At 37.2% G+C, this 12,824-nt stretch overlaps 2 protein-coding genes across 2 annotated transcripts; one reads left to right on the top strand and one right to left on the bottom strand.

Moving 5' to 3' along the window:
• The first annotated feature begins 6,356 nt into the window (after positions 1-6,356).
• Positions 6,357-10,381, top strand: med9 (mediator complex subunit 9). Its single transcript, XM_008416243.3, has 2 exons — positions 6,357-6,511; positions 7,920-10,381. The coding sequence occupies exons 1-2, from the start codon at positions 6,432-6,434 to the stop codon at positions 8,143-8,145; spliced, it is 306 nt and encodes a 101-aa protein (XP_008414465.1). The 5' UTR covers positions 6,357-6,431; the 3' UTR covers positions 8,146-10,381.
• On the bottom strand, positions 8,640-9,905 carry LOC103468867 (dexamethasone-induced Ras-related protein 1-like). Its single transcript, XM_008416245.3, has 2 exons — positions 9,635-9,905; positions 8,640-9,516 (listed from the first exon to the last, which is right to left on the bottom strand). Exons 1-2 carry the CDS (start codon positions 9,903-9,905, stop codon positions 8,993-8,995), a joined length of 795 nt encoding a protein of 264 aa, XP_008414467.2. The 3' UTR covers positions 8,640-8,992.
• Positions 10,382-12,824: the final 2,443 nt, after the last annotated feature.

Here is a 12,824-nt window from a genome sequence, read left to right as displayed (position 1 = left end):
ACCTCCCATTCAGGATAGCCGGGAGTATATGGACAATCAGAAATTTGTAACAGTGTTATTCTTGAATGGTGTAAAGCGCTTCCATGAGTACAAGAGTTTGCCCCATTTAATTTAAGAGTCGCATCGCAACCCAATCATTATCTCATTAAGTCCAATAAAGAAAGGTCGCGTGCTTCTTTCAGATTGACAGGTTTCTTAATTGTCGTTGAAATTTTTTTTCTAACCCAATTATTTTTGCATATTCCACTAGGTATCTCATCCAGATGTTAAAAATAATTGTAAAGTAAATATATTTTAGAAAAAATAAATGCATTGTGCCAAGACTGTTTTAAAGTCTTGGCATTTAACTTGAAAATAGTTTGTTTATTAATCAATGTGTCCAAATCAAGTTTTTTTTTTCTTCTTGTAATGTTGTTGGCCATTTCCTTTGCTTTGTACACATACTTTGACTGAGTCAATCATTTTTTTTTCTGTCCCCTGATTTACTTTTTTTTTTATTTAAATAGTTGCTGGTTTGTTTCTTCTTTATATATAACTTGTACTGCTATGCTACGAGATAGAGGTAGTGGTGGTAATTTTAAACCATTCTGTGAGACATGCTATTTAATTATTTATTTATTTAATTTGACTTAGGAGGTTTTTATTGATTTACAAATGTTGTGTAACTGCTCCAACAAACAAATGGCTCATTACCAGGACCATGGCAAACTTGATGACATACTGAAGAAGTAATTTGATCATTTTATTTGGTTGTATTGGAGCAGGAGAGCATTGATTCCCTGTTGGAATTTAATTTTTGAGAGACTCCTGGTATCATTTAGCCCAAATAATTAAATTCATACAGTTCCAAAAGAATATTCGCCCGTTTCACAGAACCAAATACGGAGAAGCAGGATTTAGTTTTTATACTCCACTTTTCTGGAACACAGTTCCAGAAAACTGCAGAACAGCTAAAACAATGAGTTCCTTTAAGGCTAAATAACACCTGTTTGGAATTGCCTTTGATTCATAATAACTGGAATGGTGATCAATATTTTTAATATTTGCTTAATGATTTTGATTATTGCATTTGACAAAAAAGAAATGTTTACTGCTGCTTCATAACTGGTTACTGTATTGCGTTTTTATGGTGTAAGGCACATTGAACTGCTTTGTTGAAGAAATAAACCTGACTTGAATTAACTTAACTTTAATTCAGTCCCAGGTTTATTTTTCAAATTTAACCTCGCATAATTATGCTCACCATTTAAAAACTGCCTGTTTCATTACACAAATCCTGGGTAATGAGTTTCACTAACCAGTTCTTTCTACAGACAAAATCAGAGGCACAGATTCAAGGAAAACCTGAAGAAAATCATTGTACCCACTTGGAGGAAGATATTTGGATTCACTAGTTAAAGCCTACCACCTAGTGGAGGTTAGTATGGTCGCCGTAACGAGGCTAAAACGACAGATTTAGTCACTATTGTCTCAGTTTGAAATGACAAGTAAATCTTAAATAGCAGCACTCTCTACTTTCAGGAATAGCTTGCATAAAACAAGCGTTTTAACTTTAAGATTAAAGCCTATTGTGGTAAAGATATCACTAACAACTGAGTAGCATGTTAATATTCAGGTGATTAAATGTAAATCCTAAATGTACAGTACAGTACAAGACCTTTAGCTACAAGAAAGATACTCAGAATAGAATACCGTTTGGAAGTCAGTTTTAATTTATGACTGTCTCCTGGGAAATGTCAGATGGTTGGTAGATAAAGTAAACTGGGAATACTGAAGTTATTGGCCTTTATTTAATTCTCAACACATTTTTACTACCATATCTGTATTATACTACGTCAAAGAGGCGCAGACTTTGGGAAAAGAAACAAAAACCAAACAAATGAAAACATAGCAGAAAAAAGAAAGAAAGAATGGCGATGCATTTTCGTGTCGTGTTGTTTCCGGGTTTTTTCACTTGGGGGCAGTGTGAAGCTAGTTTAAATGTCGGACTCTCGTGAAAAAGAACCTCCTCTAGTTTTTAAATAAAGCGTCAATTTTATTTCGCCGATAGTTCTTTGTGGTTCCTAAGTTGCTGTCAGTCTGCAACAAGAAGCTGAAAAACTACTTTGAGTTGTGAATATTACAAATCAGCATTAAACATATTATTATTATTATTTGGCAATCTTTACGTCCTTTAAATATAACCTGAATAAATACGTTTTAATCAATCTCCACATCTTTCCTCAATGACATTTTTACAAATTGAAGCTGACATTTTTTATTTAATGTTTTTGATCAAAATCTTCCTAATCGCACCCAATAAAGTTTCGCTCCGGGAAACATGCTGGACGATCTTCACTGTGTGTGTGTGTGTGTGTGTGTGTGTGTGTGTGTGTGTGTGTGTGTGTGTGTGTGTGTGTGTGTGTGTGTGTGTGTGTATGCGTGTGTGTGTGTGCGTGTGTGTGTGTGTGTGTGTGTGTGTGTGTGTGTGTGTGTGTGTGTGTGTGTGTGTGTGTGTGTGTTTGTGGGGGTGTGTGTGTGTGTGTGTGTGTGTGTGCGTGTGTGTGTGCGTGCGTGCGTGCGTGCTTGTGTGTGTGTGTGGTTTTTATTTTTTTATTTTTTTATTTTTTACCTTTTAAGAGGAAACAAAAGCTGGAGTTTGGGGTTAGACTGCGAACATGGAATGAATAACAAAACCTGATGAATTTTCTATGTAATGTTTTTCATTGTGATTTTCCAGGAAAGAGTCTTGTCAATATATTTTGTTTGTCAAAGCAAATAATGCCTTTGAAGCAACAAAAACAGCTCATCTGCTATTTAGAATCAGAATGGGTGAAACATAAGAGGTAAAGTATCAGAACCATAGTGTGTAGTGTATTAATATACAAGCTGTAACTTTTCACATATTGTCAAATTACAATCACAAACTTCAATATCTATTTATTCATCTGTCCATTTTTTATATCAGTGCAACACAATAAAACTGTGCAACACAATAAAATCCTCACAGGATTGCACTCATCAGGCGAGAGGTAGAGTACAACCTGGACAGTTCACCAGTTCATCACAGGGCAACACAGGACAAGCAAACATGCACACACACACACCACATTTTACGTGTAGACTAACACAAAGTGGTGCATATTTTTGATTTGGAAAAACAAAGATGACTAACTACAGAAGAGCCTACGGCTGCCTTAAGTGAATGTAATAACTTATGTTGTAGGCTTTTTAAAGTTATACATATATCCAATAGATATTTACAATAGATCACAAAGGAAACTTCTTTTCAGATCATGTAACTGGATGACAAATGGATGGACCAGAGGAAAAAGTTGAACTGTGATAAGAATCAGTGGAGAACTTTGTTAAGTAATCAAGCTTAAGTTTGAGATCTGTTGTAATGATAATAATTTAATATTTTTCTAGTGGCACTGAACAGGAAACTTGACCATCTTAATCTGTAAATACTGCATATTCACTCAAAGTAAAATAAAGTTCATATCTGCAATCAAGTGTTTACAAAGTGCTTGATTGTGTCTAATTTGTCACATAGGATGCATTTCATTGAAATAGTCCTGAAAACTACATTTAAACACTGACTTTAATAGCGTATAACATCAGCTAATCTTAGAGAAGCACTCTAAGATTAGCCAGCATATCATCAGACAGGACATCTGCATATTGCTGGCCGTCAGCCAGAGATGCTAGGATATGACCCATCTGTTGGAAACTGTCAGCTGCTCTTTCACGTCATTACAAGGGGTGGGCAGGGCAAGCCCAGCCACTTGGGGAGTGCTATGGATGGGTTCAAGCGGAAGTCTCCCAATGTCACCCAGGCCAGAAAGTTATCCAGAACTCCCCCGGTAGTCATAAGGCCTTCTCTGAGCTGCATGTGAGACATTTTCCAGAAAGATGCTTCACTTTTTCACAAATGTGGGAAATTCTGTCAGGGGCCAAAACATGAACCACAAACAACCATAGACAGTATAATTTTTTAAAAGGGATTTAAAATATACATTACAGTAATACTCACCATAACTATGTCATAAATCATGCCAATATGCATTCATATGCATTCAATATGCATTCATTCAAGTGAACTTATGTCACTTTTTAAAAATATATGTCTCATATTTTAGAGAATAACCAGCAAAAAGTAGTGTGTAATTGAAAGGATACAAAGTTTTGACAAGGAAAAAACAGAAAAGTGTGGAGGGTATATTTATTCAGCTCCTTCTAATCCAATACTTATAAAACCAAAATCTGGCACACTAAGATTTTAACAAAAAAAAAATTCCTCCACATTGTTTCTTGAGATGAGCCAAGTTCAATGGAAGTAAAAATAGAGACCTGGAGGGAGTGTATGTATATGAACAGAATGTGTTGATTGATGATAAATAAATTTCTCTTCCTAATGCCATTAGAGACCTCCTGTGTACCTATTTCAGGATTGAATCAGAGCTCAGAGCTTACAGTCTTTACAGAATCACTGCTTCCCGAAATAATCTGCTTCAGTTGCACCTTGTGGTATTGAATGTCATATTGAAAATATCATAGTGAACAGGAAGCATACCTCTTTTTTTAAATTTTGAGATAAGAGATAATTAGGGTAAATACAAAATGATGATTTAAAACAGATGAGAAACCAAGTAAGAAAAACTTAAGCGCGACCTAAATAAATCACATCAATTGTCTGTAGAATAGGCATATTTTACAACATAGTGCCACCTGACAGACTAGATTTGCCCTTTTAATACATGCTAATGTTTACATAGACTCCCTTATTGGACCCTATATGTGAGTCATGTGTCAAGCATGTAAACATAGTGCAGTGGCTTTAGGTCAATGTTCTTAAAGTTGCCAGGGAGCTGTGAATTTCCTCTTCTCCTTCAAAGTGCAATATTAAGACAGTTGTTGGTCTATTTACTTGAGGTGATATATGGGCTTTTTGTTCAAAAGGAGAATAACTTGTGGAAAAATCCAAATAGCAGTTTAAAAATAATCATAGGTTTATTAATTTTAAGTCTGACAAATACCTTACAAACTAACTAGAGCAGCGGTGTCAAACTCCAGTCCTCAAGGGCCGCTGTCCTGCAGTGTTTAGTTGTGCCACAGCTACAAAAACCGCTGGAATGAAATGGCTTAATTACCTCCTCCTTGTGTAGATAAATTCTCCAGAGCCTGGCTAATGACCTAATTATTCTATTGAGGTGTGGTGCAGCATGGACACATCTAAAAGTTTGCAGGGCAGCGGCCCTCCTGGACTGGAGATTGACACCTGTGAACTAGAGTATTTATTATCATTTTTTGATTATACTACCACTTCTATCTGATGTTCTGTTTTCATTTAGCTATGTTTGAAATTTTAAAGTTTGTATGTTTCCACAGAGCAAAGATGAGATATTTTTGCCTATACTAAACTTTTTATAAAGTTGTTAATTGCTTAGCACAAAACATTACATTTGAGACTTTTTTTTTTGCAAACAACTGGAAAAAATATTACTTTTTATGTCACCTCTAAGAAAAATATGTGGAACACACCAAAAGTGAGAACACTAGATGTAATTTGCCCTCCCCCTGATCATTAAGTTTGGAAATAGAATCAGAACAAAGGACACCGTTCTACTTAAGTATGTTTAAAAAATCATTTACAGGCACACATTTTTAAAGTCAAATAGTTTTGATGTGTAAAGTTATTAAATTTAAGACTACTGGTGCTTCACACTTTATTATCAAGCATGCATACAGAACATGTGAAAGCATCACAATCATAAATTGAGCTATCTGACTTTCAATCCACTTTGTGACATTGGAACTGATGTAATTAAATTAGTATCTCTAGAAATATACTAATATATACATTGATGGTGAATTAATTTGTGTTTTATTATTTTCTGGGTCAGATAATTCATAAGATTATTGGTGAACTGTAAATTATTGTTTCATCTAGTGGTGTGTCATTCATGACCGAGCCGACGCATACGGCTGGTTGCCCGTTTTTTCGACCTAATGCTGTATGATGTTCTTTCTTACGTATTTTGTCTATTATTAAACACATTGCTTGATATTGGTTTAAGGCTTTCATAAATGATATTAATAGTCCGTCAGGTTTAATGATATAATGAGATCAGAAAATGAGGTTAAAATAAAAGGATGGCGTTTGTGTGGAAAGAAAACAGAGTTTCAGTTGGAGGGTTGGTGAAATCAAATGTGACAGTTTGTATATACACTCATTTAATATGAAAATATGTCGAAAATTATGTTATCAAAATATAAAGCATTTTTAAGCATACTCAAAAAAACAATAAAAGAAAAATCCGTTTGGGAACCGAAAGAATCAGCTCGTTTGTGAACTGAGCCAAATGACTTGGATCCTAGAAAAGAGCCGGATTTCCCATCTTGGATGTCAGCAGGTCGTAATGTGACGAGAAAAAGCTGCGCAACGAACGATGGCGGTGTCTCAACCGAGGGTAGAGAAAGACAGCGAGGACTGCTCTCTTTTGCCTTTAGTTCACGATGTTATCAAATGGTAAGCGCAAGGTTACATTGAGAATGTGCTTGCTATGTATGCAACCACTCGTGTACACCTTCATTCTTCACTCCGTCTGAAAGAAATGGTTTTCGCGGCGTTACAGAGCATACTGATGACCTATTAGCTAAAGCTAAAATAGCTTCCTCTCAGCTGGAAATGTAACGTAGCAGGTATCATTGAGCCGCAGACGCGATTTTGGACCTGTGTAAGGTCATAAAGCTCGTTTAGATTTGCATATGTCTGGCTAATTTTGGAGCACTTGTTTATTTATCATCATCGCTTATATAAACAAAGTGACGGTGGGAAGCGCGACTTGTAAGGTGCAATATTAATATTATTAGTACTGCGCTGGAAAACAAACTTGTGGAATGCTGCGGAAATATTAAGATTTACGATGTACAATCAAATGTTTAACTGCGTTAATGTTTTGCTGCTTTATATCTACTTTGTATTGCCTTGTAGCCGAAAATGTAAATAAAATGACCTTTACTGCACACACACCTCAGTTGAATCATCTCAAGAAAAAAAAAAAAAATGTTTGTGACTACAGCTGCTCTTTTGGCTCGTAAGCACATCTGTTGCACAGTAATTCAGTTTTCTGTCAACTTTGTCAGAACATTTTAAAGTCTCAAAAATACCTGATACGTGACGTATTAAATAGCAAACATCACGTAATATATTACGTGATGGATCGTACTATTTAGAGCACGATCCACTTAACAATCTGTTTACTGCCATCAAAATAAGTCTAATGATATATATTGTGTTACTTAATTAAAGATCACAGTGTTGCTAATGGTTCCAGAGTTATTGTAGATTATGGATTTACAAAACCTAAGGATGAAACTGACGAGGCTGTAATTTTATTCAGATCAAGATTCAATGCCCAAAAGACTCAGCCGAAGGTGGAGAAAGACAGCGAGGACTGATTGGTTGACCAATCAGATGTCTTTTTCCATCAAGCTCATAAAATGAATTCAAACAGTCAACACATTTTACTTTGACACATTTATATGTTAATTAAACAATTACAGTAAATTTTAATTGTACTTGTATTTGTTGGAGTGTAACTTTGTTTGCCCATAAATCCATTTTTATTTTGCCAGCAGTTAAAAAAAAAAGAAGAGAAAATACAATTTCCTTCAGTGTATTAAAGATTCAGACAACTCTCTTATTTTGTGGTAAAGCCTTTGATGTTGTTTTAAGTGTTGAATTTAGCAAGTCTTAGGCATCCGTGCTATTTCAACAATATTTTCATTTTTAAGCCCGACGTAGTCCGGTTTTATCCTTGAGATTTGTGGACAGATGTTTAGACGTTGCTTTTATAGGAAGCTCTCGGGTTAAAAATGTAACAGATTGATGTTTAGGTTTCGTTTCATTTTAATTTTGCCTTTGTCTTTTCAAGCATGGACAAGGACAAGGATGGCCAGGATGTTCATCAAGAGCTGATGAAGCTGAAAACAAAGATCCAGAAAGCTAGGGAGCAAATCTCCAACATGCCTGGGATAGACAGCAGCCCACAGGAGCAGCAGCAGCAGCTGGCCACTCTGAGAGAGCAGGTGCGCACCAAGAACCAACTGCTTCAGAAATACAAAAGCCTATGCATGTTTGATGTCCCCAAAGCATCATAACACTAGTTGGGTTGGACTGGACTTTAGTAACTGGAGGGAAAAACAAATTGAAACTCATGCTGGTCAAGGACATGGGACACACGGGACTTTTTTTTTTCCTGCACTGCACGACAATTTTGAGGGTCATTAGTTATATTATTATTTTTGGATGTGTTTGATTCTGTAGATTTTGTTTGGATTTTCCCATCTTGTTTTTTTTTTTTTTTGTATTAAAACAATTTTGAAAACCTTATCTAGACGTTGTTATTAAATACTACCACTTATGAGTTACGGTGTTTATTTTGAACAAATCCACTGATGACACAAAATTAAAGTGCCTAAATGTTAAGGAAGGTAGTGAACCTGTTTTTTTTAAAGAAATATCAGTTCTGTCTTTAACTTAATATAGTATTAATACTGAAGATTTATTTTTTTAAAATGGCAAGAAGGGGGTGAAATGGTACATGATATATTGTGCTATGTGCATGAAATTAATGACAAGAGAAACAAGAGGCTAAAAAAGTATCAAGTGTTTTATTTTCTCCTCATCCAAAAAATGTTGACAAGGACATGATAAATACATGTGTATTCATTTTGTTCATTCTGCAAAACAAACATTCAAAGTGCCATTCTACGTGATGGCAAAATGTAAACATGTCTTCCCTTCAATGCTACTCTTGGAGAGACAACCAGTCACATTTTACAGCATTTCCAGAGCATCTACTGCACCACGTCTCGACCTCTATTTGGATCAAGCAGTCTACAGTTTTTTTATTTTTCTATTTGGTCTTGTGTTTTCTGCAGCCCGGCTGATTTTTTTTATTTATTTGGCTGCAAGAGTTTTGAGCAGTCTTGTGTGGTAAAGGCGTCAGCAAATAACGCAGCCTTTCTCTTTGGCCTGGCTGCCACCTATTGCTTTCTCTTTGATGTACATTAAGTCACTGTGCACACTTGGTCTGCGCGCAAACGGCGCCACTATCCCGTATGCGTTCCCGTCCTTGCATCTCTTATTCCTGAATGACTTTCTGTGCAAAACGTCGCAGTACTGCAGGGAAACCTTGCAGTGTCGGTCGGGGCTCATCTCGTTGGGCAACTTGGCCATGGTAAAGAGCGTCTGAAACATCTGGTCGACGTTGGTGTTCTTTTTTGCAGAGATCTCAAAGTACGCACAGTGCTCGTCCCCCCCGACCAGCTTCTCGATCTCTTCGTCCTGCACTTCTCTGTAAAAGTCCCGGTCGCACTTGTTGCCGCAGATAACGAGCGGGACGTCCACTTTCTCCTTAGTTTTGTTGCGGAGACAGGACTTGGTTTCGTGGATTTGGCGTTTCAGACGCTGCACCTCTTGGAACGAGTCTCTGTTGTCCAGACTGAACACCAGGATAAAAACATCACCTGTAAAAACAAACCAAAAAAAAAAGGAACATGTTTTAATATCAAGAAGAGTTCACAAAATCAGATCTGAACCCACCGAACAGCGTAATTTGGATTTTTGATTTAAATCTTAACTCACCAGTGAGAATCGAAAGTCTCCTCATCGCCGGGAACGGGTGGTTTCCAGATGTGTCCAGGATGTCCAGCTGGTAAACGTCCCCTCTGATGCTGTAGAACTTTCTATGAAAGTCTTCAATAGTCGGTGTGTACTGGTCATCAAACCTCTCGTTGAGAAACCTGGAGATAATAGCCGTTTTCCCAACTTTAGTGGAGCCAAGAATCACCATCCTGTGGCAATTCTTGGCAGGAATGTCGAAGTCATTCTCGGATGGAGACATTTTCTTAATCATAGCTGCAGCAAGTTGCACCCCGTCTTCAGCGGTGCCTTGTCGGTGTGGGGGGTTCGCTTTAAATCCAAGCAGTGATGGGAAAGGCCTGAATGCGCTCTGTCTGAAGCTGAGACGGGCTGCTGGCTGAGAATTTATTGGAGAAGATCGCCGCGCCTCCATTGCGTCACGCGTCACCGTAGCACCACAGAGGAGCAAGAGCGGAGAGCGAAGGCTGCGGTTCTGCGTCAGTTCTGCCCATATCAAAAAAGAAACTGGTCAGATGCAAGCTTATGTTTTCATATGCATGTCACCAAGTTCGAAAATCATCGAAAATTTGGTTTATTTCAGCATTTGTTAAAAAAAATATTTAACTCGAATGGCTTGGATTGGGTTGGATTGACTGCATTGACTGCATTTCTGTGTATAAATTGAATGTTCCTTTGAGACGATATTTTCTGTGAATTGTTTCTGTATAAATAAACTTTGTTAAAAATGTATGTATAATGAAGAATCTTTAGTATAAATCTCACATCGGGAATCACATGTTTTAAGCATTTGTTTGTCGGATTTGATATTTGTGGCGTAAAGCTATGACACGAAGATTCGGTGTTTTAGAAAATTATAATACAAAAAAAAAGTAATTATTAAAAAAGGATAAATGTTAAGGTTTAAACAATCACAGAGAAAACTCCAGACTTACAGTTGTCCAAAACGTAGTCACTAAAACCCTACCCTAGTAAAAATAAGAAAAGTAGGGTTTCTATTAAAGAGTCAAGCTGTTAAGAGAAAGTGGTATTCAAATATAATGGAAAATTGAGTGGAAGAAAAAACTGTGGAGAAAAAACCTTGACAAACAGCATGGATAAAGGTAGACTTGAGAGGATTATACAGCAAAACCCATTGAACAGTTATAGTGGAAACGTTGCTTTAAAATCAATTAAAGACAGGAATATATAATTAATTATCTCTATTCACCTGGATAATAATGTGAAATGTTTTTTAAATGTTCTTTTTATGCTGAGAAAAAAAAAGGTTTTCTTAGGAACGTATCTAAATACATGCCCTTTATCTCCATGTAAAATCAAAACAATACACAACAAATGTGATTAAAAACACGATCACTGTGAAGTAAGCCCCTTAGATGGGCCACCATGACATCATGAGCAAAAACAAAAACACATTTGAGAAAAACTGGCACAGAATACAAACCACATATATTTAAGCATTTCTTTATAGGAGCCATAAAACTACCCCATCACATTCATCACATCTCTGTAGTTGTCACTGTCTGTCACTGTTACCGTTTGGACAAAATGTCAGAATGCAAACACAGTGGTGGCAAACGTCATAGTGGCTGGAAGAGCGGAAAAAAAAATCTAAGGAGAAGTCCAGCTGGTTGTAACTACTGCCTGCAAGCCATTCAATCCAATCTCTATCGACTTTCTCATATGGCCTATTAATTAAGGTAGCCCAAGATAGAGTCTGCCGCTTGTGACTCAGCCTCTGCTCATCCACTTTTCCGCTTTAAGCACTCATCACCTTTAACCTATCCTCTCACCTGTGAATTAGTGTGAAGAAGAGAGAGATTTCTGATAAAAGCAACGGCCTTGAATATGATTTAGGTGTCGAGTGTGCTGCCACATGTGATCCACCGTGTGGAACTCAGTTCTTCTCTTTCAAAGTCAGATTTTTCGCCACTTGATGTACTCGGCTTCTGCATATTGTGTAGGACAACATTTTAGATGAGGTGCATCACAAAAGTATTCACACCCCACACAGAATGGTAGTAAGTCATTGCACCCAAGGAACATGCCAGTCAAGCCACATAACACTGTTTGAATGTAGAAGGTAGAAGAATCTTTTGACAGCATAACGAGTGGAAAACTAACTCTGCGCATCACTCAGAACAAAGCAAGCAAACAAACAAAAACATTGTGAAACATGTTGGTGACAGCATCAGACAGCTTGTTCACAGTTGATGAGAGAAGGGCTGAAGCCGAATGCATCAGCAAGAATACCTATCACAGGCAACAAAATCTTCACTGCATTCCAATAAAATGCAGTGAAGTTCGAGACCAAATGTGAAAATGTCCCAGGCATTTGAATACTATTGAAATGTTCTGTAACACCAAACAAGAAAGAGCCTCACACTCATTGGCCATTCTCAGGCTGCTGATGTTGAGCCATATAATGTTGTTGAGACTACTGTCAACATGCTTTTAATTTAACTGAAGGAGCCCTGTGTTGCTGGGAATTCTCAGTGTAATTTGTAGGTCAACCTACTGCTTCCCTTGTTTTCACTGGGTTTACAAACCTGCGTCACTGTTTTATTGTATCGCAGCAATGCAGCCAACGTCAGCCGCGTTCGAGACGTTGATACCGTTCATCATAAACATTCAGCGCCACAGTTTCATGTCGCATTCTCTGCTTCAAGTATCCTGTGACTGCTCCAGAAAAAAAAAGCAAAAACATCTTTATTCTTGATACTTAAGTCGAGGACAAGCTTAGCCATATATCTCTGTGTATGTCTAATCATATTTTGTGAAACCTCACACCTGCCAACACTGGTGACCTTTTTTAGCCTTCTGTGGGGCAGCAGGTTGAAATGAGATAGGCGTACACCTAAGCCAGGGTTGTTCAAAGCCTCAGGGGTGGATTTGTGCATGCGGGGTGGAGTGAACCTGTGCTACGTCCCTGGTTGAAAATTTAAGCCAGTGTGTTCCCAGACTTGCACAAAACATATCACGTGCAGAACCACACCATTGTCATGATACTGCTTCTCTAAACATATTACATGGAAACAGAAATGTGTATTTCAGTTGACTAGTATCAACATTTTAAATCTGCTTAGCATTAACCTAGATAAAGAGTGATAGAAGGATTTTTTAAATTTGTTTATCAAAATTTGAATATCATCAGCAAAACATTACATGTCTCACA

The sequence above is a fragment of the Poecilia reticulata genome, chromosome 8 (genome assembly GCF_904066995.2).
Source record: "Poecilia reticulata chromosome 8, P_reticulata-male-v2, whole genome shotgun sequence".
In the NCBI taxonomy this organism is placed as follows: Eukaryota; Metazoa; Chordata; class Actinopteri; order Cyprinodontiformes; family Poeciliidae; genus Poecilia; species Poecilia reticulata.
The sequence above is the reverse complement of the archived record's forward strand: the minus strand, read 5'-3'. Positions and strand labels throughout refer to the sequence as shown.

Bases quoted from the DNA above. Each gene is read 5' to 3' on its own strand.
- med9 (XM_008416243.3), top strand. From the start codon at position 6,432: ATGGCGGTGTCTCAACCGAGGGTAGAGAAAGACAGCGAGGACTGCTCT. The intron at 6,512-7,919 runs GTAAGCGCAAGG...TGTCTTTTCAAG, and splicing joins GTTCACGATGTTATCAAATG to CATGGACAAGGACAAGGATG.
- LOC103468867 (XM_008416245.3), bottom strand. From the start codon at position 9,905: ATGATTAAGAAAATGTCTCCATCCGAGAATGACTTCGACATTCCTGCC. The intron at 9,517-9,634 runs GTGAGTTAAGAT...TTGTTTTTACAG, and splicing joins GAGACTTTCGATTCTCACTG to GTGATGTTTTTATCCTGGTG.